Below are 25,833 nucleotides of genomic sequence, written 5' to 3'. Positions count from 1 at the left end.
AAGTAAACCCATTGATTTGATGGGTTAAAAGAAGTTAACATTCCTGGCATGTCGGGAATGCTAGCTGCCACATTGGTGGTCACATTGGTTGTGCTCTCAACCAAACTGTCAAACCATCTAATGGCTGGTGTTAAAACTGATCACATGTGCAGCATCATGGTGGTTGCAGATTAAACAGACTAATACACCTCGTACACACACAACGATTATCGGCCGACCGATCGTCCAACTTTTGTCCAGAGTTGTGTTTTGTTGGTTGGAATGTGCTCTAGACTGCACACAAATTTTCTCGGCCAACAAAAATCTACTTCAGAAGTGATGTCATGTGATGGTTTACTTTCTGTGTGTTTTTTCTTCTCTGAGCATGCCCAGTCTTGCTCATCTGATTTTTGTCTGCTGAAATCTGTACTGACTGAGGAACAATCGGCCGTTGTATAGACGGCCAACAAAAATTTTATAGCCTGCACACCAGAATTTATTCGGCCGAAAAGTCGGAGTCGGTTGTCGAAAGCATCATACTAACAAGCCGAAAATCGGCCGATCGGACGTTGGCCGAAAATTCCCGGCCAATAATCGATGCGTGTGTACGAGGCATTAGATGGCAGTTTCCTTGGCTGAAAACGATAGTGTTTACTTCCACTTTATTTTGCAGGGGGTTTTCTCTCACTTCCTGTTTTGGTTATGGGGCAAGAAGTGGAGGTAAATTTCCCCAATGGGAGAAAAATGGCACAGAAAAACCTTACAGGGGTTATAACCCTCCCTTGCTCAAAATTGAGAAAAAAAAAATGTGCCTATTCTACTTTTAACAGTGAGTACAAAAATCCTATTTTAACCTGGAATTCAGCTTTAAAAAGCCATGTAGATGCATCATGATAGAAATAAATACTCACCAGCCACTTTATTAGGTACACCTGTTCAATTGCTTGACAACACAAATTGCTAGTCAGCCAATCACATGGCAGCAACTCAATGCATTTAGGCATCTAGATGTGGTGAAGATAACTTGCTGAAGTTCAAACCGAGCATCAGAATGGGGAAGACAGGGGATTTAAGTGACTTTGAACATGGCATGGTTGTTGGGGCCAAATGGGCTGATCTGAGTATTTCAAAAACTGCTGATCTACTGAGATTTTTACACACAGCCATCTCTCGGGTTTATATAGAATGGCCAGACAAGGAGAAAATATCCAGTGAAAGGCAGTTGTGTGGAGGTAAATGGCTTGTTGAGGTCAGAGGAGAATGGGCAGACTGGTTGAATGAGATGACGGAAAGGCAACAGTAACTCAAATAACCACTCATTACAACCAAGATGTGCAGAATACTGTCTCTGAACGCACAACACATCGAACCTTGAAGCCAGAAGACCACACCGGGTGCCACTCCTGTCAGCTAAGAACAGAAAACTGGAAGAACAATTCGCACAGGCTCACCAAAATTGGACAATAGAAGATTGGAAAAACGTTGCCTGGTCTGATGAGTCTCGATTTCGGCTGCTACATTCAGATGGTAGGGTCAGAATTTGACGCAAACCAACATGAAAGCATGGATCCATCCTGCCTTGTATCAATGGTTCAGGCTGGTGGTGTAATGGTGTGGGGGATATTTTCTTGGCACACGTTGGGCCCCTTAGTACCAGTTGAGCATTGTTTAAACACCACGGCCTACCTGAGTATTTCTGCTGACCATGTCCATCCCTTTATGACTACGGTGTCCCCATCTTCTGATGGCTCCTTCCAGCAGGATAATGCACCATGTCACAAAGCTCAAATCATCTCACCACTGGTTTCTTCAACATGACAATGAGGTCACTGCACTCCAATGGCCTCCACACTCACCACATCTCATCCAATAGAGCACCTTTGGGATGTGGTGGAATGGGGGATTCGCATCATGGATGTGCAGCTGACAAATCTGCAGAAACTGCGTGATGTGATCATGTCACTATGGAGCAAAATCTCTGAGGAATGTTTCCAACACCTTGTTGAATCTATGCCATGAAGAATGAAGGCAGTTCTGAAGGCAAAAGGGGGTCCAACCCGGTACTAGCAAGGTGTACCTTTTTTTTGGCTGTGAGTTTGTATAATGTGACAGGAAGTCGGGTAAATCTGTGGATGTAGTCACAGACAGGAGATACATTTCCACCTGGTTTAGAAAATTCACCAATTACTATAGGGTGTCGGCTGCAAAGGCAGCAGGAAGGTGTAAAGAAGTTGAAAGGCCTTCAGCTGTTCGTAATGAGGAAGTTAAGGCCTCTAAAATTTGTCCAAAGGAAGTCTATGGATTGCTGCCTCCTGACGCGGTGTGGGCTGGGGAGAGGAGGACAGTCAGATGTGTGCCTCCCGACGCTGTGAGAGCCTGGGAGAAGGATTGCTGCCTCCTGATGCCGTGTGGGTAGCGGAGGACAATCAGATGGGTGCCCCCTGAAGCTGTGTGAGCATGGGATGGGGAAGACCTCCTGGAGCGATGTGCGCTGAGGAGGGTAAAAAGTGTGAAGACTTCTCAAGGTGAGAAAATGAACTATTTCTATGTGGAAGAAATAAATGAACTGTTTGCTATGTGAAGAGACAAGCAAAGGGACATGTTCAATGGACATTTGTTGTGTGAAGAAAAAACATGGACTATTGAGTGTCTGCTGTAGGATCAGCAAAGTTTGCCCAACAGTAGGTTGGAGACAGACTCCCTAGGTAGGTTCCTGTATGTGAGAAGGTAGCCGCCCACAGTGGCAAGGATTTATTTTATTTGTTTTATTTTGAATTATGCTGTTTTTGGAGCTTGCACTTGTGTGAAGAAAATTGCAAGAATAAAACCTTACACTGTTGTTTTCAACCACTTCTTCTCAGCTATCTCCCTGTGTAACGAACGCCCCCCAAGGGGTCATCCATGCCTACCACCGAGCTAATCAACCTCACAATATATAATTTTAGATCTTTTTATTTAGGTGTTGGGGGGGGGGGGGGGGGGAGTCTAAGAGCCCGTTCACACTATGTCGGATCTGACTAGGGGGCGACCTGTGAAGTCGCGTGCAGCGCGATTTGCATGGACTTCATAAAATGAATGTCTATGCAAGTCGCTCCAGGTCACCCCGAAGTAGTACAGGACCCTTTTTCTAAGTCGGAGTGACTTGTGTCGCTCCTATTAGAACGGCTCCTGTAGCAGTCAATGGACCGCGACTTGTCAGGCTGACCAAGTCGCCTGACAAGTCATATTGGTGTTAAGGGGGGTCTTAAATCCAATTTACTATGGTTCATGTTCTTAATCTGGTTGTTTGTCTTGTGCAGTTACATTTTGCCTCGGTTTGTATTGTGTGCTGCTACATATTGATTTTTCTGTGGTTTTGAATTTATTTTTGTTTGTTTTTCCATGTTTATTAATAGCTGCTTAATTGACTTCATTGATTTTTGAAAGTCCAGGATTTATTTAGAGCTAGAAATTGCACATGTTTTTTGTATTTATTTAGCGTTCATGTTTTCCCTTTTTAATAAGTCAGTGGCTAAATTTAGCATGTAAATGTGTTTTCCAAACTCCTCATGTGATTCATATTGTTACTTGTTGTCAAGGATAGGTCTTCATTGTGAAGCAGTATGTTTTGTGTTGATGAAATGTTTGGTCGGGGATTCCTGAGAACTAGAAGAGTACAGCTGCATTCTGTAATCATGGCGTAATCCTGGACAATTCTCCAATGGCAACAAGTAAAACTTTGTAACATTGCAGAGAAACCCATTTCATTGCATTAACTAGTGGGGACAGCTTGGCGGATAGTTTTTAATTTATGGTGCATATTATTCATAAGGGTAAATTCCATGCTACTCCTGTATCTAAAATATTACTTTTTAGATGGAATGACCTTTTAATTTGCCAGTACGGTGTAAGTAAATTGGAGAACCTGAAGAGTGCCCATGCAAACATTTTTTGCTCATTTTAAATAGGTTTTGCTTAGTTCTACTTTATTTTTTATTTTTTTTATCTGCTCTTTTATAAAGAAGGGAAAAAAAAAAAGGGAAACTCCCTGCATGTATCAAAGTCTGAACATCACAGACAGAAAGGCCCCTTTCACACGGGCGATCCGATCCGCATGTCAGTTTTTCAGGCAGACCTGATCGGATCCTCCATGCATCCCTATGGGGCAGCGGAGGTCAGCAGAGACATGCCCGCTGACACCCGCTGCTATCCGATTCCTCCTGTCCACAAAATCTGGATGGATAGAAACCCTATTTTCCATCCGTCTGGTGGATTGGATGAGAACGGACAGGTGGTCCGTTTTCATCCGATCTCCCCATAGAGGACAGCGGGGATCTGACAGCTCCGTCTGCACACAGAGCGTAGACGGAGCTGTCATCCACCTGCTCAGTGGGGATCGGCGGATCGATTCCCCCACTGAGCAGAGCGGACTCCATGTGAAAGGACCCTTACAGCAAATACTAAATGGCACAGCCCCACCGCACATTCCAAAGGCCCCCTTTACGTTACACAGCCCTCCTGCACTCTCAAGAGACCCCCACCCACTCTCTCCCTGCCAGCATACTCTAAAGTTAAAAAAAAAAAAAAATCCCTGCCAGCCCATCTGATTTTATGAATCCTTTCTACACTGTGTAAGTGTTAGTGTAGACCGATGTCTCTGAATACCTTATCTATGATCTTTTATGTCCGGTTACGTGACCTCGGCCACTCTCCTTGATCTTTTATGGCCGGTTACGTGACCTTGGCCACTCTCCTTCAATCTAAAGGCTACAGGCAGAGAAAGAGCGGCCAGAGGTCATGTGACCGGCCCTAAAAGACCGGAAATAGTGTAAACCGATGTCTCTAAATACCTTATCTCTGATCTTTTAGGGCCGGTCACATGACCTCTAGCCGCTCTCCTCCTCTGCCTGCAGCCTTTAGATCGGAGGAGGAGAGTGGCTGGAGGTCACCTGAGCGGCCAAAAAGATAAGGTATTCAGAGACATAAGTTAACATATATAATATAATTATTTTTTTTAACTTTAGAGTACGCTGGCAGGGCTCCCAGGTGGGGCAGGGCATGCTGGGATGACGCCATTTGTGCAACCGTGATGCAGAAGTTCTCTGCAGCGATGCAGAATCGTTCAAGGCTGCATTACGATGAATCGATTTGGCGATTACAGTACTTACAACAACCCTTATTCCTGTCCCATAGCCAAAAAAGAAAGTGGGAATACATTCCTCCAAATTTAAGGGAATCACTTGGGGTCACCAGAACTAATGTCCCTATTGGAAGATTTCCCCTCCATTACTTTTCTGGGGACAAGACAAACTTTGGGACTTTCTTTTAAACTTTAACTTTCAATGATAATGGTAAACAGGACAAATAGAGAGGGTGAAAATTTCTACTTTCTGCTGTGATGACAACCCAAAAGTTGGGATTTTCTTTCACTTTCAGCAATAATGGTAAACAGGATAAATACAGAGGGTAAGGAATCTCCAAAACGGGGGCACAGATGGCAATAAAAATAATAAAAATAAAAATACAGGTGTTCTGGACCCTCTCCACTCTTTGCCTTTTTAGTTAGTCAACTTCCACCTAAAAGTATATCTGAGCACCGCAAACAAAAAACATCATTTTAATTCTGTATTTAATGTTCAAAGCAATCTAACCCATCCATTCACGTCTCCACTCTTTTCTTATATTGTTGAGAAATCAGTTTGAACCCCCCCCTTAGCATTTCTAAAGCAAGCCATCTTGAGAAAGGGGTAGACGACTCATGTACCATTTATTTTCTGGATTCAATCTGCCCTTAGCTCAGGCATGCAAACAGGATGGTGTTTTCTAAGCTAAGAAAGCCCCTCCTCCAGATGAAAGGAAAAAAGACCATGAAGTATCTGGGATTTATAACATAATTTTGACCCAGGTCTGAATCCATGAAGCAACTGAAGGAATGCGTAACAAAAAAAAAAAAAAAAAAAATTTTTTAAACCAGTAAATCTAAAAACCTTCCTGTCAATTCACTAAAACTAGAAGCATAAGGATAATGTTGGTTGGCAGAGTTTAGTTCCAATTTAATTCTGATATTATGTCTAGTTGGAATCAATCTATCCTTCAGTAATGCACAACAGACTGCCATGCTGCCCACACCGTCCCACAAATCCTTTTTTCTTTTACTTTTTTTCTGTTTTTATCTGCCTGGTTTTGTTCCTCAAGCTTTCTTGGTTAGTTAAAGTCTTAGAAGTCACCTCGGTGCACTGTCAGACTGCTCATGGAACATTAATCGGACCTGAGTCGTGTTTCATCTCTCCCCGGTGATGCGGCCGGCTTACCTTTGTGCCGGCATTTTTGAATTTTACCAATTAACAGTCCTGCGGCACTGTATCCCCGCAGAGCAGTACGCTGAAACAGAGGAACTCTGCTAATTACATCTGCTTCATGCAAGAGCACCTGGAACGTGGCTCGGGCTAATTAGGATCATGCTTACCATTCACAAGCTATAATTATTATTTCTGAAGGGAAATAACAAAAAAGTACTTTGCAGCCGGACCTTAAAGCTGAACTCTAGGCAAGCCGTAACCATATTTTAGCAAAAGCCATCTCATGACTTGCCTGAATTTTTTGTTTTGCCTGAATTTTGTTTTGCATTCTTCCATAGTGGCTTCTGTGTCTAACAAACCAGCATTAAGTATATGGTCACATCTATGCAGGCTTTTTCCGGTGCACGTTTTTGATGAATTTTTTGCATTTTTGTTTTTGGCCTTCACACTGTATAGCTGGTTGCAAGGGAGCGGGCTGGGAAGCTGTTCACCACGTCCTTAACAATCGATTAGTCAGCTGTCAAAAAAAAAAAATTAAGAATTGATGGCAAAAAAAAATAAATATAGGACCCTTCGGGTCTGGTATAAATTTGGAGAGGTGCCCACACCAAAGTGTATATAAAAAAAGAAAAAAAAATGGCGTACGCTCCTGCCCAAGATCCATACCAGCCCCCTATCTGAGCATTCAGCCCGACAGGTCAGGAAAAGGAGGGGACGAGTGAGCTCCCCCCTCCTGAACCATACCAGCCCACATGCCCTCGACATGGGTAATAAGGGGCGTTGCGTTGAAGCACCCCCGCCCCAAAGCTTCTTCTTCTTTTTTTTCTTTTCTTTCTTTTTTTCTTTTCTTTCTTTTTTTTTCTTTCTTTTTTTTCTTTCTTTTTTTTTTCTTTCTTTTTTTTTCTTTCTTTCTTTCTTTTTTTTTTTCTTTTTTTTTTTTTCTTTCTTTTTTTTTTCTTTCTTTTTTCTTTTTCCACAGTAGAGAAGGGTACCCCAAAGCATCTTATCCCCATGTTGATGGGGACAAGAGCCTCTTCCCCCCACAACCCTGGGATGTGGAGGTCTGTGGGAGGATCCCACCATAAAAGTTAATAAAGACAGTACAAGAGTTTTTGACAATTCCTTTATTGAAAAATAAAAAAACAATGTCCTCCGATGTAGATCATCGTCAATGCTATTGCCCACCACCGGACCTGAAAAAAAAGAAACAAAAAACACTCCGCCCATGACTAACGTTCCTGCAGTCTGCCTGCCGCCTTTTGTGACATTTCCTTAAATGGCTAATAGGCGGGACCACCTGGTGACATCACCTGGTGGCACCGCCCCCTCTGTGGCATCATTGCCTTGTGCATGCAGGGCCACTGATAACTCTTCAGTTGTTAAGGACGTGGCAGCTGGCTTCCTGGTCCGCTCCTTAGCAACCAGCTATACACAGTGTGTTTTTAAAGAGGGGGGAAAAAAATGAATTTTAAAATGCAGCACTTGCGTTTTTTGGTGTGGGGTCCATTGAAGTCTACTACACGCAAAACTCAATGTGCTGTGGGGGGAAAAAAGGCCTGACCCTTTTCAAAAACTCACCGGCTGAATAACGCACAGATGCAAACATGAACTGTAGCAAATAATGTTAAATTGATCGTAGTGCATTTCTGAAAACTGCAAAATGCACTAAAAAACACATACACAGGGTAAGGCGATGTCCACAGACTAAACGATAAGGTGGTAAAAACAGCCGCCTATCTACAAATTTACATGGACCCTATTGCAGTGCGGCAATTTGAACTCTCTTGGCATGAATTTTTCTTGCTAAACATGTTTATTGAAGTGAATAGGACTGCACAGCAACCACATGCCAAACGTTTGGCTCGCAGTTGTAGCATAGTATTTCAGTATGACATTCCAACTGGTTGTAGTAGGTGGTGATCCACCTGAACACCTGCAAAGTAGCACTCGACCACCTCTTAAAATCGATCCACCGCAAATTGCTTTTCTCTTTCAGTCATGACGGACGGACGGTCTTTTAGGAAGTCACACTCACTATTTGTGCTTATGGATGGGCCTTGGAAAGGGTTGTCCGCTTCCTCTGCAACATTTTCCAGATGGATCAGACAGACGGTGATTCAGGCCTTTTCCATCAAGGGTCAGGTTCCTCCTTTCCCTGTCAAGGCGCACTCTACTTGGGCGCTCAATACCTCCTGGGCTTTCCGTCATTAGGCGTCAGTGATGCAGGTTTGCAAGGCGGCCACCTGGTCATCGGTGCACACTTTGACAAAGATCTAAAAAAGTGGATGTGTTGGCATCTGCGGATGCTTCTTTTGGCCGCAAGGTTTTGCAGGCTGCTGTTTAGAGCAGTGATCCCCAACCCTTTTTATCGCCGCGGATCGGTCAACGTTTGATAATTTTTCTGTGGCCCGCTGGGGGGGGGGGGGGGTCAACGATGACGTCAATGCAGAGTGCCCACCGCATTGCCCCCGATCAATGCAGAGTGCCCACCGCATTGCCCCCCAATCAATGCAGAGTGCCCACCGCATTGCCCCCGATCAATGCAGAGTGCCCACAGCATTGCCCCCTTTTCAATGTAGAGATGCCAGCGTTACCCCCCCCCCCCCCCTGCGAGACCTGTCCGTGCACTTACCTCACTTCTCTTCAGTTCAGTCCCCGGCTTCCCGCGTCTCCTCAGTCCTCCCATGGCGCCGCCTCCTCGGCCAATGGCGTGCGGTTTTCCTTTCGGCCAATCGGGAAGCGGGATGACCCGCTCCCTGATTGGCCAGGAGGAGGATCAGTGTGACTAAAGCGAATTTTCATTCGCTGTTGTCACACAATGGGCGGGCTCGGGTGTGCGCAATGCTCTGCGCCTCGGCCGCCCCTGAGTGAAATCATAAAGTTTGTCGGGCGGCCCGGTACCGTTTTGATCCACGGACCGGTACCGGTCAGCGACCCGGGGGTTGGGGGAACACTGGTTTAGAGGACCTGGTCCTCTTTGAGGATGTATTGTTTTTGTCAGGTGAACTCCTGTTGCCTGGTTAGCTTCTGTTTAGCCTTGAACTTTTTGCTGTTCCTCAAGTTTAACACTGCTTTTGGGATGTCCCAATGGTTAAGAAGATCAGGAGCTGTGTCCGTCAGTGTAATAAAGAGAAAATCTGATTTTTTTTTCTTACCATAAAATCCATTTCTCTGATGTTCATTTATGGACACAGCACCCACCCTCTATGTAGTTGTATTCTCTTCTGACACTGCTTGTAACAAAACTGAATACCTTTTAGCAGAGAGGGGGGAGTATACCCCCTGGGACTGCCCATAGGGGTAGCCAGACTTTTTTTTTTCTGCCTAGTGCCCTACTCTTGTAGGGGGCAGTATAACCCAATGGTTAAGAAGATTAGGAGCTGTGTCTGTCAAACGTCAAAGAAATGAGTTTTACGGGAAAAACAAAAATCCCATTTTTTTGTAGGGGTAAAGTCTACCACCTGTGTGAGAGGCCTGAAGTTGTTCAAATCGAACTCCAGGCCCTGCTGTTTTATTCCCAAATAACAGCCACAGGGAGATCGGTCCTAACCCTAGTAGTTCTACTTCCTGTTTGCAGGGTAGTATTCCACCACAGTTTTTCTTAACCAACTGGATCATGCAACACGTTCTTTTGTTTTCTTGAGGCTTGCCTGAAATTGGAGGGATGTGAAACGGGGTTCTTCACAGATGCCTCCTTGTGGTTAGAGGTATAGGAAAATTTAAAAGATGCTAATGATGCCACAAAGATAAATGCGTGGGTTTGTTTTTTGTTTTTTTGGGTTTTTTTTTTTTTTTTGTTCTGTATGAATTTCTTTTATTCCTAAAATTAGGGCGTTCTTACTGCTTATAGGATAGGTTACTTTGCATTAAAATGTATTTAAATGCTCGAGTTCCACAATTTTTGGAATAATTTCCCAGGAAGTGCTAGGCAGAACTCCAGGAATGTGCTATTATCCAGATATGTGAATTTAAACCTCCTAAACGACTGCCGTATCCTTCTATATATTATTATTGTTATTATTATTATTAATTTTTTTTTTTTCTAATTAAAATAATAAACACGTTATACTTACCTGCTCTGTGCAGTTATTTTGCACAGAGTGGCCTGGATCTTCCTCTTCTCAGGTCCTGGCCCTGGCACCCGAGACGAGCCGGTGCTCTGTGTCCATTCACACATGGAGCCGCGGTTCAGCCCTGCCCCCTCTGTCTCCTGATTGGCTCCCACCAACTGTAATTGACAGCAGCGGAAGCCAATGGCTCCCAACGCTGCCAACCGCAGCAGGAATGCCAGTCTCCGGAGTGGCAAGGCTCTTGTGAACATCACTGGATCGAGAGGGGGCTTGGTTAGATATTGGGGGGGGGGGGGGGGGCTGCAGAAGGTTTTTTACCTTGTGCCTTTACAACCGCTTTAATTTCTTTTGACTTTAAAGAATACAGGTACAGTGGCCCCTTTTTCCTGTATCCTAAATAGATATAGATGTCTTGGCAAAGGTGTTCATTAATCTCTCCCAGTGCATTTTTGCCACCTGACCATCACACCTATATGATCTTATGGAACATCTCAATGCAAACCATAGCCATTATTATAGAGTTGGCCCACTTTGTGGCTATATCAGCCTCCACTCTTCTGGAAAGGATTTCCACAAGATTTTTGGAATGTGAGAATCAGCCAAAAAAACATTTGTTTGGTCCGGTACTGACGTTGAACAAAGTTCTCAATCAGCATTCCAATTTATCCCAAAGATGTTCAATAGGTTTGAGGTTTTTCACTCATGTTGGCTTTGTACACATAGGCGCAGTCATACTAGAACAGTTACGTGTATTCCGCAAACTGTTTCCAATGGTCTTTTTAGCCATCTATCTATAAGGGGCGTAATCGGGCCGTATCTAGCCTGATTGTGGGGCTGCAGTAAAATAAATGTTAGGGGGACAAAGGATGGAAGGTCAGCAGTTTGTAGGGCTGTATACAGAGGCTATTCATTTGTAGAGCAGTGTATAGGGGTCTTGAGGACAGTATACAGTGATCAGCAGAGCACAGGGATTAGCAGCAGAGTGTGCAGGGGTTGCCAGTGCTGAGGAAAGGAGTCAGCAGGGCGGAAGACAGGGGTCACTGCTGGCAGGGTAGTCAGCAGACCTCCTCCTCCCATCCCTGGGCACAGTTAGCCGATCTCTTCCCCACACAGCACATAGCTAAAATCTGATTCCCTTACATACAACCGCAGCAGAGCGTGTAGCTGGTTACTGCAGCTGTGCTACCATTCTGACCAGGGAACTTCATGGGTCAGAACTGCAACATCGCAGCCACCTACACACTTAGGACCATAGATACTTCTTTTTTTTTTTTTTTTTTTTTTTCCCTGGGAGATGGAGTGGGGGGGGGGGGGTTAGCTTTCTCAAATTGCAAGAGTGACACAAGATGGTGTCCTTTGAACCTGCTTAGTAATGCTGGCTATTAGTCTGTTTTCTGAACACTGTGGGCCTGTGTGCAAGATAAGCTGGGCTCTCCTGCACATGAAAAAAGTGCTCAGCAAATGTTGGGTGTGGCTTTCATGACACTGAATATTGGCAATTGGCTTTTAAAGAGATGTAACTGAAATCTGGGGGAGTGCAGCCCACCCCAGCATGCTCCTAGACCTGGCAATGGGTCCAATGACCACTGAGATAAAGGGCCCTTCTCCACTACCCACCAATGAAACTTGAAAGATATTTTTAGGGTTCCTCCTTGTTAAGGTTGAGAAGGGCTGGTCTAAAACATCTGTGTATACTGTAGCATTGACCGTGCCCTTCACTAGAAACACTTGTACTTAATAAATTAGATTGCATAATATATCTCCTTGAACTGTTGTTCGCCCATGGATTTCTATATTTTGTATTATATTTTGCCAATTATAAAGATTCATTCAGTGTACGGTCTTCCCCCCTCTAGGCTGACAGAGCCCTTTCTATAACTCCGTGAGTCCAACAGTAGGAAGATTAGCAGTATGGGTAGCTCCAGTGACACAGAAGACGTCCATGTGGCTGTGATCCGACCAAAGAACCCGGCCAGTCTCAATTCAAGGGAATACAGAGCTAAGCTATATGAAGTAAGTTTAATTTATTGGGTGTAGTCTTAACCTTGTATATGGAAACTTTAAAGAGGACCAGTCCAGTATGAGCTTTCCCTTTTTCCTTTCCTTTTTTTCCTTTTTTTCCTTTTTTCCTTTTTTTCCTTTTCCTTTTTTTCCTTTTCCTTTTTTTCCTTTTCCCTTTTTTTCCTTTTCCTTTTTTTCCTTTTCCCTTTTTTCCTTTTCCCTTTTTTTCCTTTTCCCTTTTTTTCCTTTTCCCTTTTTTTCCTTTTCCCTTTTTTTCCTTTTCCCTTTTTTTCCTTTTCCCTTTTTTTCCTTTTCCCTTTTTTTCCTTTTCCCTTTTTTTCCTTTTCCCTTTTTTTCCTTTTCCCTTTCCTTCTCTAGCACTAACCCTGACTACTTCCTCGGTCCTGCTTGTCCTCTTTGGACAGAACAGTCATATCATTCAGGTTATTTCCCGTGAGTACTTGGCGTGTTGTCCTCAACCCAGGTTGGGCTCCCAGTACTCTAGACTGAGTGGCACTGACACGTCATCCTGTGTGGGTTATTGGGTGACAACTGTATACCAATTGTGCTCTTGCATTGTCAACCTGTAACTTAAACCTCGTACAAAAACAATTGCCGTAAGATATGAGCCACACCCCTATATAGTACAAAACCAAAGATAGACAAAAAGTGGGGTTTTCAAGGCTCAAATGAGGTGGTCAAATCATCCAACGCCACACAATAGTAAAGTTAAAAAACACTTTATTTACTAGTCATTGTAAAAAGGCATTAGGACAATTGCCTAACAAACACACATACATATACCACATATAATTAAAAATTTGGGGAACACCAGGTAGGTAACCAGATGGTGGAGTCTCAGTCAAAAGGATGGATATGGTCCCTGTACAGCTAACGCGTTTCGCTTGACTTCGCTTCTTCAGGGCTTAAGAGACCAGAGAACCAGCTACTGTTCCCGAATGATGCGGACCCGTAGTCCGGCCAAAGCTCACAGATAGTAATTGTCTAGTAGACGTGGACCATATATCCCATTTGAGGTTTATAGGACGTATTTGTGCATGTACTATAAAAATATCTACACGCTTGTTATATTTACTTGATTTTATCATATAGGCCTGAATGCACGAATGTATGGCCATTCAGACACCACCATAGGGAGACAGACATGCAGCTTCCTTTACGTTAGTACAGAATAGATTAGGCAGGTAATCATATACATGGTATTCCCAGGCATCCAAGTCGTATCATAATTATGTAGACTGGAAATCCTGAGTTTAACTTAAACCTCCTGGTGAAGGCACACATTGCACTGACATGGTCCATCATTGTCTAAGATCAGGAAGCTGGTCGAGAGCAGTGACGCACAGCCAATGTTGGAGCAAGACTGAAAGTGGCTGCAAGAGGATGAAAAAAATGTGAAAACCTTATTGTATGGAAAAAAAAACTTTGCAATTGTTTCATTACCAGTGCTTTCACTAAATATCCTGTTTTGAGTTTGAAGTTTTAATCAATATTCTATTATTACAGTACAGAAGAAAATCTAGAGGATGCATGTGAAGAGGAAAAAACTGACTGACATTGTCCTTTGATTGCAGATATTGATGATTGAGGTGCCGGTAGAAGGACAGAAGAAGAAGAGAAGGAAGATGTTACTGGAAACTAAACTGCAGGGAGAGAAAGACAAATCCCAGGAGATCCTCCAGTATGTGCTGGAGTCCACCAAACTAAACTCGCCAACCAACCAAGGGGTGAAAGGTGAGCTGGGAGCCCTGGCAGAGCTGGCAATGGGCTGACATCAGCCGTATGATAAGTCTGCTGTGCAATTTAGAGCCGGTTCACATTTGTGCGGCTGCGGCGTTCGCATGTAATGTCGGAGCGCACTGCTCCTTCATTACATGCGATCGGCTGTGCGAGTTTAGCCATACACTTTGTATGGCTAAATTCGCACCGCACCCGCAGCAAACACGCACAGGACCCTTTTTGGCAGCCGCATCAGGATCGGATCGCACAGCGGTTCACACTTGTGCTATCCGATCCTGTGCGAACTGCAAGATCGCCCTGCGATATGCGATCAAACTGGGGGTGTCGTTAACATTACATTGACACCCCCAGCGTATCGCATATGGCAGTGTGAACTGCCGGGGGTGCGTTTGCGATGCGGGAACAGGCTGCGGATTCGCAGCCTTCCCGCATCGCATAAGTGTGAACCGGGGCTCAAGGCTCAAGATTTTTTTATTTATTTTTATTTTAATGTTTTTTACAATACACCACCAAACACAGTGATGTGATATGATGTATATCCCATTACCTGCAGATAACTGCTTTTGTTAAAAAAATCTTCCTGCAGTGTCTCCTTTTTAGCCATCAGCTACTGCCCTGAGCTGCTGTCCTCCTGGAACTGTGAAGGTCAACAGCAAGTCGCACATCTTGCCCAACTCCTACCTGCTGCGCCAGTCACAAAACTTGTATTGACACTGTCACACATTGCATCGTATTCTGTAAAAGGAGGAGGAGCAGTTGAATGACAGAATCTCCACCACCTATTTACAGAACGCAGTGCAATGTAAGGCAATAATGGTATGAGTTGTGTGATTGGCCCCGGGCAGAAGTGGGTGGGCGATGCAAATTTTCTCATTAGCAGTGGCCGGTGTTCACTTTCACAGTGTTTGAATTAGGGATCGACCAATTATCGGCAAAGCCGATATATCGAGGGCCGATCTGCACTTTCCCCGATATTTCGGAATCAGCCCCTGAAGTTACCAATATTTTGGGAAAGTGCTTGTACCGGAGTGATGCCTGCAGAGGCATCACCCGGTACCAGCGTCCATAGCCAAAGGTCGGGTGTCTTGTAATGACAACCAATGTGGCTGAGAAGCTGCTCGGCTGTCATTACAAGGAGCGGGAGAGAACGTCGCCCCCCCCCCCTCCCGCCACCTTCCGCGGCTCGCCCAGGTCTCCCGTCCCACCGGGAGACCCGGGCATCCCACCTTCCCGGCCGCTGAAGACCCGATCAAAGCGATGGGGTCTCTGTGTAAAAACCCGGAAGTGATGTCATGACATCCCTTCCGGGTACTCGGCGCCAAATAAAAAAAAAATTACAGCATTCAGAACAGCCAAACTTGGGATTTTGAATGCTTTTAAGTGCAGAGAAGGGGTTTGGGGGCCTTCTAGACCCCCAGATCCCTCCACAAAAGTACCTGTAAAAAAAAAAAAAAAATTTAAATGTCCAAAAATATCAGCAGATATCGGCCGATACCGATATGCGATGACCAAAATATCGGTATTGGCAATAAAAAAACAATATTGGGCAATCACTAGTTCGAATACAGCTGCTCAGTGCGGTTTTAGGGGGCTGTGAAGGAGACACTATAGGGGGATGCACATATATAAAATGGTAATAATAATTAAAATAAATATACATATTCACACTGTGTGTGTATCTATCATATCTATCAACTGCATTGGCCTTCGTTACAAAATAATAGACAATCAGAGACAGTAGTCTTGCCAAACAAAAATTGTATAATCAGTAGGGGTGTTTGTTGATGTAAAACTACAATAGTCAACACCTGCAAGTTTTGCAGATTTTTTTATATTTTGGAGTGTTACAGCCAGTTGCTTCTGAATGTCCTTCTGATGTGAACCATCATTGTGTATGTGTCCCTTGTCTCCAGGGAAGAGGGTTGTGTTAATGAAGAAGTTCCCCCTAGAAGGAGAGCGGTCTGGGAAAGAAGTGACTCTATTCCTGGTTCCAGCCTCTGTTAAAGGTATTTTTTTTTTTTTTTTTTTTTCGTATTCATTTGAAGTTTTTTTTTTTTTTTTTTTTTTTTTTTTTTTCAGGGAAAAAAAAAATAAAAAGGTGAGCTAACAATGTACACCCTCCCTGTCCCCACTGTACTTGCTTCTGGGGGTGCTGGAAATCGCTGCTCTTTTCCATCTTCTTTGTGCAGCGCTTTCTGGGATGCATTTACTGTGCAGGTGCCAACCAATCAGAATCACCTTGGTCTGTCCCAGAAACCATTTTTATTAAAGCTGTTTTAATTTCCACACTTTTGTGACTATTTGTTTTAATATGTGGGGGCTGCCTTTACTGATGTGAGGAGCCAGAAGTGTTGCAAAGATCTTGATCCTATCCGGAGGAGAGCAGTGCCTGGAGGCCATTTGGGAGTACTACACCTCTACCTTGAATTAACCGCTTAACAGTAAGGGCCCATTCACACAAGGAACTGCATGTGAATCGCACACCAAACGTAGTGCATGCAATTGGATTGCATGGTACTTTTTGTACCATGCAATTTAGTGCGGGAAAATGCAGCATGTTTGCGACTTGTGTTTGGGCTGTCATTAACTTTTAACTGACCTCCGCAGCAGATCCCAAAGGCATTGCGATCGGGATATGGTGCGTTTAACGCGGCTTTCCCGTGTTGCATTCATGTGTGACTGGGCCCTAAGAGGTCACATTGTTTTGGTGAAAGTTCTGCTTGTACGCTGGTGTGGAGACCGGGGTGAAAAAAAGTGCGCTTATTTAATTTGGATGGATGTCACTTTGTGTACTTTAACACTTTTTTTTATATGACTGATTTTCACATTGTCTTGTGGATTGGGCAGATGTGGGGGACTTGAGTCACATGACTTGACTTAAGTCACCAGTTTGAGGACTTGAGACTTGCTTGACTAAAATTAATAAAAGACTCAACTTGACTTGGACTTGGTATTCATGACTTGAGACTTGACTTTGACTTGAGACTTATGACTCAAAATGACTTTACTTTTTTAAGTTATTAAATATTTGCATTTTCTCAAGATGTGTTAAAGTAAAATGAATGTGCTGTTATGTTTCTGACACCACAGTCACTTAAAACACCTCAGTGTGTTCTGATTTTTAGGACTCTGGCTGTTTAACAATGGAAATACTTCATGTTTTTACTGACTGTGGTGTTGAAACATGACCGGACGAAGGATTTTGAGCTGTTTGGTCATTCGTTTCTTTAATATGCGTCAAAGCGTTTCTTTAATATGCCAAGAAAAAAAGCACTAACCAGTTTTGTTAATGTTGAAAATAAAACAAAACCTTTCCTAACCACTGACTTTTAATGGATTTAAAGGTGAAATTTGGGGCAGATCAGTATTTTGATTTGATTTGTGACTTGACCAAAATAAATGACTTGACTTGCTTGACCTCTAGCAGGGACTTGACTTGCTTGCTTTTCGCCACAGTAACTTGGGACTTGCTTGAGACTTGAAGGTTAAGACTTGAGACTTGCTTGTGACTTGTACATGTGTGACTTACTCCCATTGTCTGGGATTGGGGACTTATTTATTTAGGGAGTAGAGGGAAGAAGGATGTTTTCCAATTTTAATGCCAAGGTATTTGATGTGAGATTGAACTATACTAAACGTGGAGCAAGATGCCCAATGTGGGCGGTGAGAGGAATACAAGGGTAGTACTTCACTTTTCGAGAAATTAATGCGTAACCCTGAGCAGGACCTGAAAGTGTCAAAGAGGGTTTGGATTAAAGGCAAATCATGAGGGGGATCGGACGTGAAAATGAGTACGTCGTCAGCAAATAGCGCCGTACGTAGTGGTTGGTCACCCACCGGGATGCCCTTAAGGTCAGGGTGGAAAGATAAAACTCTGGAGATTGGTTCAATAGCTACGTTAAACAGGAGAGGGGAGAGCGGGCAGCCCTGCCTGGTGCCCTTGTGTAGTTGAAATACTGCTGAGGTGAGGCCGGCCACCACCACTTGTGCAGTGGGTGATAGGTACATTTCCCGAATTAAATGAAGGAAAGGGCCTGCAAAGCCCATTTTGAGAAGGACCATATCCAGCCAGCGGAAACTGACATTATCGAAAGCTTTTTCAGCGTCTAGTGTGACAATGGCAGTATCCGCGGCTGGATTGGCCTTGGCATATTCCAAGGCAGTCAGTACCTTCCTAATATTTGAGGTAGCCGACCTCCCCTGAGTGAAGCCAGCTTGGGCAGGGTGGATTAGGGATGGCAAGATTGCAGCCAAACGGTTCGCCACCAGCTTGGACAGAATCTTGGCATCTAAATTCAACAATGATATAGGCCTATAGGAGCCCGGGTTGGTGGGGTCTTTCCCTTGTTTGTAGATCAATTTTATGAACGCTTGGTAGCCAGTGGGCAGGTACTTGCCTCCCTGATAAATGGAGTTGTAAAGGTCTAGAAGGGAAGGGGCCAAAGGGTCTAGGAGCAGCTTGTAGAATTCGGATGTATAACCGTCAGGTCCCAGGGCCTTTCCCGGGGCCAGAGGGGGACTTATTTATTGATTTAATATGTATTACACAGTGTACACTTCTTTTATCGCTAAGGTATATACATGTTAATAACTCGGAGATGGAGATTCATAGTTCTCCAAATATCCAATACCTGTATTTCTGATGCAGAAAATGTAATTCTTGAACCTGATGACAATGTATTGCCTGTGTTAGCTGTCATGGTGCTGCAGGGTATGTTGTACCCATGACCCCCCCCCTTTCGTTGCTTTGACCCACTGTACTTGGCCTCTGTCCACCTCAGCTGCTGCCCTTTGCCCTGGCCAGTTGGCACTTCTCTCGGTATTCTTTTCTGCCTTCCCTTCAGACTCTCGGGAAAGGAAGGATTTAAAGTGACCGGTTTTCTGTAAGAGTTTCATTTGTGTTTTTTATTGTCTTGTTTTCAGATAATTCCAAGATGTCCCACAGCCCCGGCGGACCCGTATTCTATTGTCTGCAGGATATCATGAGGGTGTGCAGCGAGACCAGCAGCCACTTCTCCACTCTCACTGCACGCATGCTTCTCGCCCTGGATAAGTAAGAACTTTAGTCATTTCTGCCAGCTTTAACTTGTGAGGTGGTAAGGCTGTTTTTTTACAGATCGTTCTCTGAACCCTCCCCTGCTGGAATGCCCATGTGTTTGCTTAAAGCCCAATAGTCGAAGCTCCGCTTATCTGCTTCTACCCCCCCTCATCCGGTGCCACATTTGGGGGGGTAGCGGATACCTGTCAAAAACGGGTACCTGCTCCCATTTCTATGTAAGGGTGCCCCATCATTTGTTGCCCTCCCCCCCCTGCTGCCTTCTGGGAGACACACACAGGTCCCAGAAGACAGTAGGACCATTTAGAAAGGGCAGCGTGACTCGTGCAAGGCTTCACTTCCTGTTTCTCTTAGTAAGGATGCCGTCACCTGCACCGGGTGCCAATGGACGAGTCGGCTTCGGGTGCCGGCATCTCTGGCTCCCTGGACAGGCGAGTCTCCTTATATTAAAAGTCAGCAGCTACAGTATTTGTAGCTGCAGTCTTTTTTATTTATTTTTTTAATACAGGCTGGAACTCTGCTTTTAAAGTGGTTGTAAACCTCAGACATGAAATATGAACAAAGCATATCCCTCTATAGTCTGTTGTTGTCTCAATTAGGAAACACTAATTCCCCGTTGACACCAGTGCAATTTGACAGTTCCAAATCACATGACAAGTCGCACCTCAATACTGGCAATGGAACTGTTCAAATAACCACAACTCCTATCCCGCCGACTTTAAAAAAGGTTCCTGCCGCACCTTTTTTCCGATTTTCACTGTGACTTGCATTGGCTTCTGTTAAAAGAAGTTGCAAGTCACAGTGAAACCAGATGTACAAGTTGCACTGATGTGCGGCTTTGAAATTGCACTGAAATAGCGCGATTGTAAAGCCGCACCGGTGTGAACGGGGGCCAAGTGTCATTTCTGTCTGCTGCTTTGTTCCTCTCTGTGCATGAGTCACTTCTGAAAAGTTTTCCTGACACCAAGAGAAAAAAGGTGACAGGGGAATGACCTCCGTCACACAGCCTGTAATTGACAGCCTGTGTTCCTGTGTGCTGTATGAAAGAGGGGTGTCCCTCATCTTTTTTTTTTTTTTTTTTTCTCCTCCTCCTCCTCTTTGTTTTTTCTTTTTGCGCTATAAACAAAAAAAGAGCGACAATTCTGAAAAAAAACAAAAAAAAAACTATTTTTCACATTCTGCTATATGACATTCCTAAAAGAAATAAATTTAAAAATCACTTTTTTTTTAACATTTTAGGCCAATTTGTTTTCTGCTACATATTTTTGGTAAAAAAAAAAAGCACAATAAGCGTATTTTGATTGATTTGCGCAAAAGTTATTGCGTCTACAAACTACGGGAAAGATTTATGTAATTTTGTTTTTTTTTTTTTTTGTTTTTTTATGTGGGACTGTGACATTGCAGCGGGCAAATCGGACCCCTGACTGATATTTTTGACACTTTTTGGGGGGGCCCAGTGACATTACTACAGTAATCAGTGCTAAAAATATGCACGGTTACTGTAATAATGACACTGGCAGGGAAGGGGTTAACACTGGGTGATCAAGGGGTTAAATGTGAGCTTAGGGGAGTGATTCTAACTGTAGGGGGCGTGGCTTGTGAAATGACCATAGAGACCTGTGATCCTATATAGAAGGATCACAGGAGCTCTGTGATCATTCCAGGGAGAAGAACGGTCAGCTGTGTTTACAACCGCTGACCGTTCTTCTCTCTCAGCAGGGAACGATTGCGGGTGTCAGGCGGCAATCGGAGCTGCCTGCCCGTTGCATCGGCTTCCCCGCTGACGAGCGGGAGCGCCGCACGCTCGCCCCCTAGCCTCCTGTGCGCGACCAACGTATAGTTACGGCGGTTCGCTCAGGAACGGCTGCCTGCCGCAGTATAACTGTGGCGGGCGGTTGTAAAGCGTTTAAACAAGCTTTAAATATTCAGTGCTTTGGATGGATGAAGAGAAAAGACTGCAGATAAACAGGTACAACTTATAAGGGAGGCTTTGTTTCATCTCTGTGTATCCCCTGAGCCCAGTCACTTCACTGGGTATATGTAAGGGTTTACAACCGCTTTAAAACCCAAACTCCACCCCTTTTTTGTAGTAAAAAAAAAAAAAAGTCCGTACTCGCTGGTTAAAAAAAAAGAGGATGGAGGGCTGAAATGATGCTCTGCAGAGCTCAGTGAGGAGAGGGGAGAAACCTTAATCCCCTCCCTTCCTGTGAGCACAGGGCACCATGGACACCATGCCTGGGGGTCATGACACTAGGCTGGGATCACAGTTCTTCTAGGCCAAGGGTGTCCAAACTATGCCTCTCCAGCTTTTCAGGAACTACAATTCCCATGAGGCATTGTAAATCGGACATTCACAGACCTAACTAGGCATGATGGGAATTGTAGTTCCTGAACAGCTGGAGGGCCATAGTTTGGACATAGCTGTAATCTAAGCAGAATGGCACTTTAAAGATAATTCTGGGAGAACGAGGCTGGGGGTAAGTACCACCTACCACAGAATAAGAAAGGACCCATGATGTCATGACACTGGCCTGCAGATTTCAGAATTTTTTAAGCAGTTTCGCTTTAACATCCTTACTCAACTCCTTGCTGCAGATCTACAGTATGTGACGCTGCAGCTGCTCCACACCATCTCTAAGACTACGAACTGGCAGATGACATGACCGATGATCAGTTACCCCTCGGTCTACTGACAGCTCTGCTTCTACAGCACCCCTGGGGGCACCAGGCTGGGGGGAGAGAGCTGGCACTGGCTCCCAGCTGCACTTTAAAAGGCGGAGCCAGACATCAGTCAGAAAGGTAGATACCGACAGTATTGTTGGGATCCTTCCCAAACTTGGAGCAGCTCTACCCAGTCAGCTGACGGCAGGCAAGATCTCACTATTATCTGACTCAGAATCACAGGAAAACATTAATAAATGTTCTTCTGGTATCCAAAAAAGTATAGAGGAAAAAAGGTTTGGCCATACTAACGTTTTTAAGGTGTGCATAAAGTAATTTAAAAAAGAAATCCTAGAAACTTCCTTTGATCACCCTAGCTGTATAACCCCTTCCCAGCCGGTGTCACAGTACAGTGACAGTGCATATTTTTAGCCCTGATCACTGTATTAGTGTCACTGGTTCCTGCAAAATGTCAGTGTCCGACAGTCTGCCGCAATATCACAGTCCCGCTAGAAGTCGCCTGTCCCCGCCATTAATAGTATAAATAAAGATTCCATAAATATATCTCATAGTTTGTAGACACTAGAACGTTCGCGTAAACCAATCAATGTACGCTTATTGGGATTTTTTTTACCAATGACATGTAGCAGAATACACATTTTATGAAGAAATTCGATTTTTTAAATTTTTTTTTAATATTTATTGGATATGTTTTATAGTAGAAAATAAAAAAATATTGTTTATAGTGCAAAAAATAAATGCAGCAGTGATCAAATATCACCAAAAAGCTCAATTTGCAGTGAAAAAAAATTACATTTTATTTGGGAACAGTATCGCATGACTGCACAATTGACAGTTAAAGTAACGCAGTGCCAAATCGCAAGAAAATGGCCTGGTCATGAATGGGGGGAGGTGTGATTCCCTGGTATTTCTGCCAGGCCCTCTGCGTTCCTAAGACTGACCACACTAAGCAGGAGAGCACACCATGGTCAGTTCTCTAGCTGTACTGGGAGTTCAGCCTGCTGCTCTCCAACGATCAGCTTACATCGCCGGCACAGTCCCTGTATGCCCAGATAAATGTTTCCTGCACATGTGTAGGAGTGAATTAATCCTCGCCAACCAATGACGACCAACACCCAGAAGATGCTGGTCCCAGCGGGAAAGGGGGACCATTGAAGAAAAAATTTAGCTCTGTTTTTTAAGTTTTTTTTTTTTTTTTTTTTTTTTTTTTTTTTTTTTTTTTTTTTTTATTATTATTATTATTAACTGTACAATGAGGGTATTGCAGCTGACCTGTTGCCTATTCTCTCCAGGTGGCTGGATGAGCAGCACACAAAGTCTCACGCCATCGCTGCGTTGTTCCGCCCGTCTCCACTAGAGAGGATAAAAACCAATGTCACCAATCCAGCTTACTCCTCCGAAGACGGCCAGTCTGTAGACTCTCTGCACATGGGCTACACGGCTCTGGAAATCAAGAGCAAAATGATGGCACTGGAGAAGGCAGACATATGTATATACAACCCTCTCTTCGGATCCGACCTGCAATATACCAACAGGGTACTATTTTCATGCACTAATTGTCATGTGTTGGATGGGCATCCCAAGATAGACAAATAAGGAATATCTATAGAATATGGTGTAGGAGAAATATGTTCAAATATGGGAAGCGTGGAACGTATTTGTTCTCTCGGAAGAGGGTAGGAATCTTATGGGGTGAAAGGTCATGAGGTAGTTGGTAGTCGCCATTGGTTCCTTTTTCCCCTTTTTTTTTTTTTCTCCTTTTTTCTTTTTCCTTCTTTTTTTCTTTCTTTCTTTTTTTTTTCTTTCTTTCTTTTTTTCTTTTTTTTTCTCTTTTTTCCTTCTTTTTTTCTTTTTTTTTCTCCTTTTTTTCCTTTTTTTTCTTCTTCTTTTTTTCTTCTTCTTTTTTTCTTTTTTTTTCTCCTTTTTTTCCTTTTTTTTCTTCTTCTTTTTTTCTTCTTCTTTTTTTCTTTTTTTTTCTCCTTTTTTTCCTTTTTTTTCTTCTTCTTTTTTCCTTTTTTTCTTTTCTTCTTCTTTTTTCCTTTTTTTTCTTTTCTTCTTCTTTTTTCCTTTTTTTTCTTTTCTTCTTCTTTTTTCCTTTTTTTTCTTTTCTTCTTCTTTTTTCCTTTTTTTTCTTTTCTTCTTCTTTTTTCCTTTTTTTTCTTTTTTTTTTTTTTTTTTTTTTTTTTTCTTCTTTGTTTTGTTTTATAGTAGGTAAATGTGGGTGAAGGTGTAAGGTAGGGAATGTCCCTGGGAAATAGAAATGATAATAAAGGTTTGTGAAGAAAGGGAAATTATATTCTCTTGGTATTTTTGCATGCTTTGTATAAAAAGTTAATACATTTGTGAGAAATGAGAATTAGAATATATTTTATACCTTCAATAAAGTTTATAAATGGAAAAAAAAAAAAGAATATAGTGTATTCCCATGCCATATTTGCTTGCATGGGAATACGCAGGTGTTCCGTGCCTTTTCGATGCACTTGGTCCCATTAATGTCAGTTGGGACGCACTGGCTTCATGGACAAAGCCGCTGCTCCCAGTTTGACAGCCATGCCGGTGCTCTGTCCGAATGCAGACCGTGTGCGTTTAGGAGCTGTCCACCCTCACTAGCACAGCTGTAATATTGTCCCAACTGGCATGGATAGGTTTGCCCGCACGGAACACCTATGCATCGCTATGAGGACAAACCCAGGCCTTACAAGGGTGTTCTGTTACAGTACGCCTGTGTGAACAAGGCCTGATGGGTCCACTTCTCTTTTTATGATTAGTCACTGATCTTCCTTTTTTGCAATTATTTATAGATTCCGCCTCGCCTTCTTTTGGTGTCCAGAGCATTAAAGTGGTTCTATAACCAAAAGTTGACTAGAATTTTTGTTCGGTTTTTAATTATTATGGAGGGTTGCTGCTCACAAGCAGTGTTAATTTTGGCAGCAAATTTAAATTTAGTTTTAGTCTTAGTCTTAGGACTAAAATGGCATTTTAGTTTTAGTCCCATTTTAGTCTTCTGCAAGTGTTTTAGTTTTAGTCGTATTTAGTCGACTAAAACTCCAGTACATTTTAGTCGACTAAAACATCTTACATTTTAGTCGACTAAAACTCATTTTAGTCATCTATAATCGAATGGGTGTAGTTCAATTGTCATTTGTAATGCATTATTTAAGCATTTCTCTACAATTTCCAAACTCATTATATACTACTGCTGGTCCTGGAGTGAAAAATCGAATATGTTATTATTTATGGTATTAAGCTTTGAGCATGCACTATCACAGCACTACACCAGTGTTGCATTTTGGCAGCAAATTTCAATTTAGTTTTAGTCTTATGACTAAAATGCCATTTTAGTTTTAGTCGTATTTTAGTCATCTGAATTGTTTTAGTCTTATTTTAGTCGACTAAAATTTTGTTCATTTAGTCGACAAAAACGTTTTAGTCGACGAAATTAACACTGCTCACAAGCCCACTAATTTCTTTTCAAAGTTCAGGTGAGGTGCAGGAATCAGATGTTCATCCATTCTCATGTTTTTTCCAGCAAAAGAAAAACAGCCACACAATGACAATCTTTTTATTTTATATATATTTTTTTTTGTTTATAAAGAACTTTATTGTTCCTGAAGACATGGACAAAAGTCCCATCTGAAGTTCTACATGGTGCTACCTTGTGCGTGTCTTCCAGAATAATAAAGTTCTATTCAGACACTGAGGTCATTGATGTGCGGCTGTGGTTTGTTTTTGGTTTTTTTTCTGGGGGGGGGGGGGGTTCCCCCTGGGGAATTGGTTTTTATTATGGTTTGTGTCCCTATCAGAGAAATTTACCCCCTCTATCTGTCCTGTTGATGACACTCAGTTGGACTGAAAGTGAGGAAATTACTGAAATGGTAATATAGGGGGAGATTTTTCAATGGGAACACTTATGTTGACAATTTTTTTACCTAAAGCCTACCTTACATTACATTATACCACGGGTTGAAGGAAGGAAAATTGCTTGATTCCCCCATCAACCCATTCA

At 43.2% G+C, this 25,833-nt stretch overlaps 1 protein-coding gene across 3 annotated transcripts in view; it reads left to right on the top strand.

Moving 5' to 3' along the window:
* The window catches only part of KRIT1 (KRIT1 ankyrin repeat containing), a 352,560-nt gene that overhangs the window by 267,858 nt on the left and 58,869 nt on the right, over positions 1-25,833 (top strand). For all 3 annotated transcript variants that reach the window (XM_082257822.1, XM_082257820.1, XM_082257821.1), the window contains 5 exons: positions 12,184-12,340; positions 13,924-14,083; positions 16,003-16,095; positions 19,013-19,142; positions 23,120-23,363. In XM_082257822.1, the coding sequence (XP_082113948.1) occupies positions 12,239-12,340; positions 13,924-14,083; positions 16,003-16,095; positions 19,013-19,142; positions 23,120-23,363 (729 nt within the window). In that variant the 5' untranslated portion in view covers positions 12,184-12,238. The remainder of the gene's footprint in view (positions 1-12,183; positions 12,341-13,923; positions 14,084-16,002; positions 16,096-19,012; positions 19,143-23,119; positions 23,364-25,833) is intronic.

The sequence above is a fragment of the Pelophylax lessonae genome, assembly GCF_965119305.1.
Source record: "Pelophylax lessonae genome assembly, chromosome: 5".
Lineage (NCBI taxonomy): Eukaryota > Metazoa > Chordata > Amphibia > Anura > Ranidae > Pelophylax > Pelophylax lessonae.
Note: the sequence above shows the minus strand (reverse complement) of the source record. Positions and strands in the feature narration are given on the sequence as shown.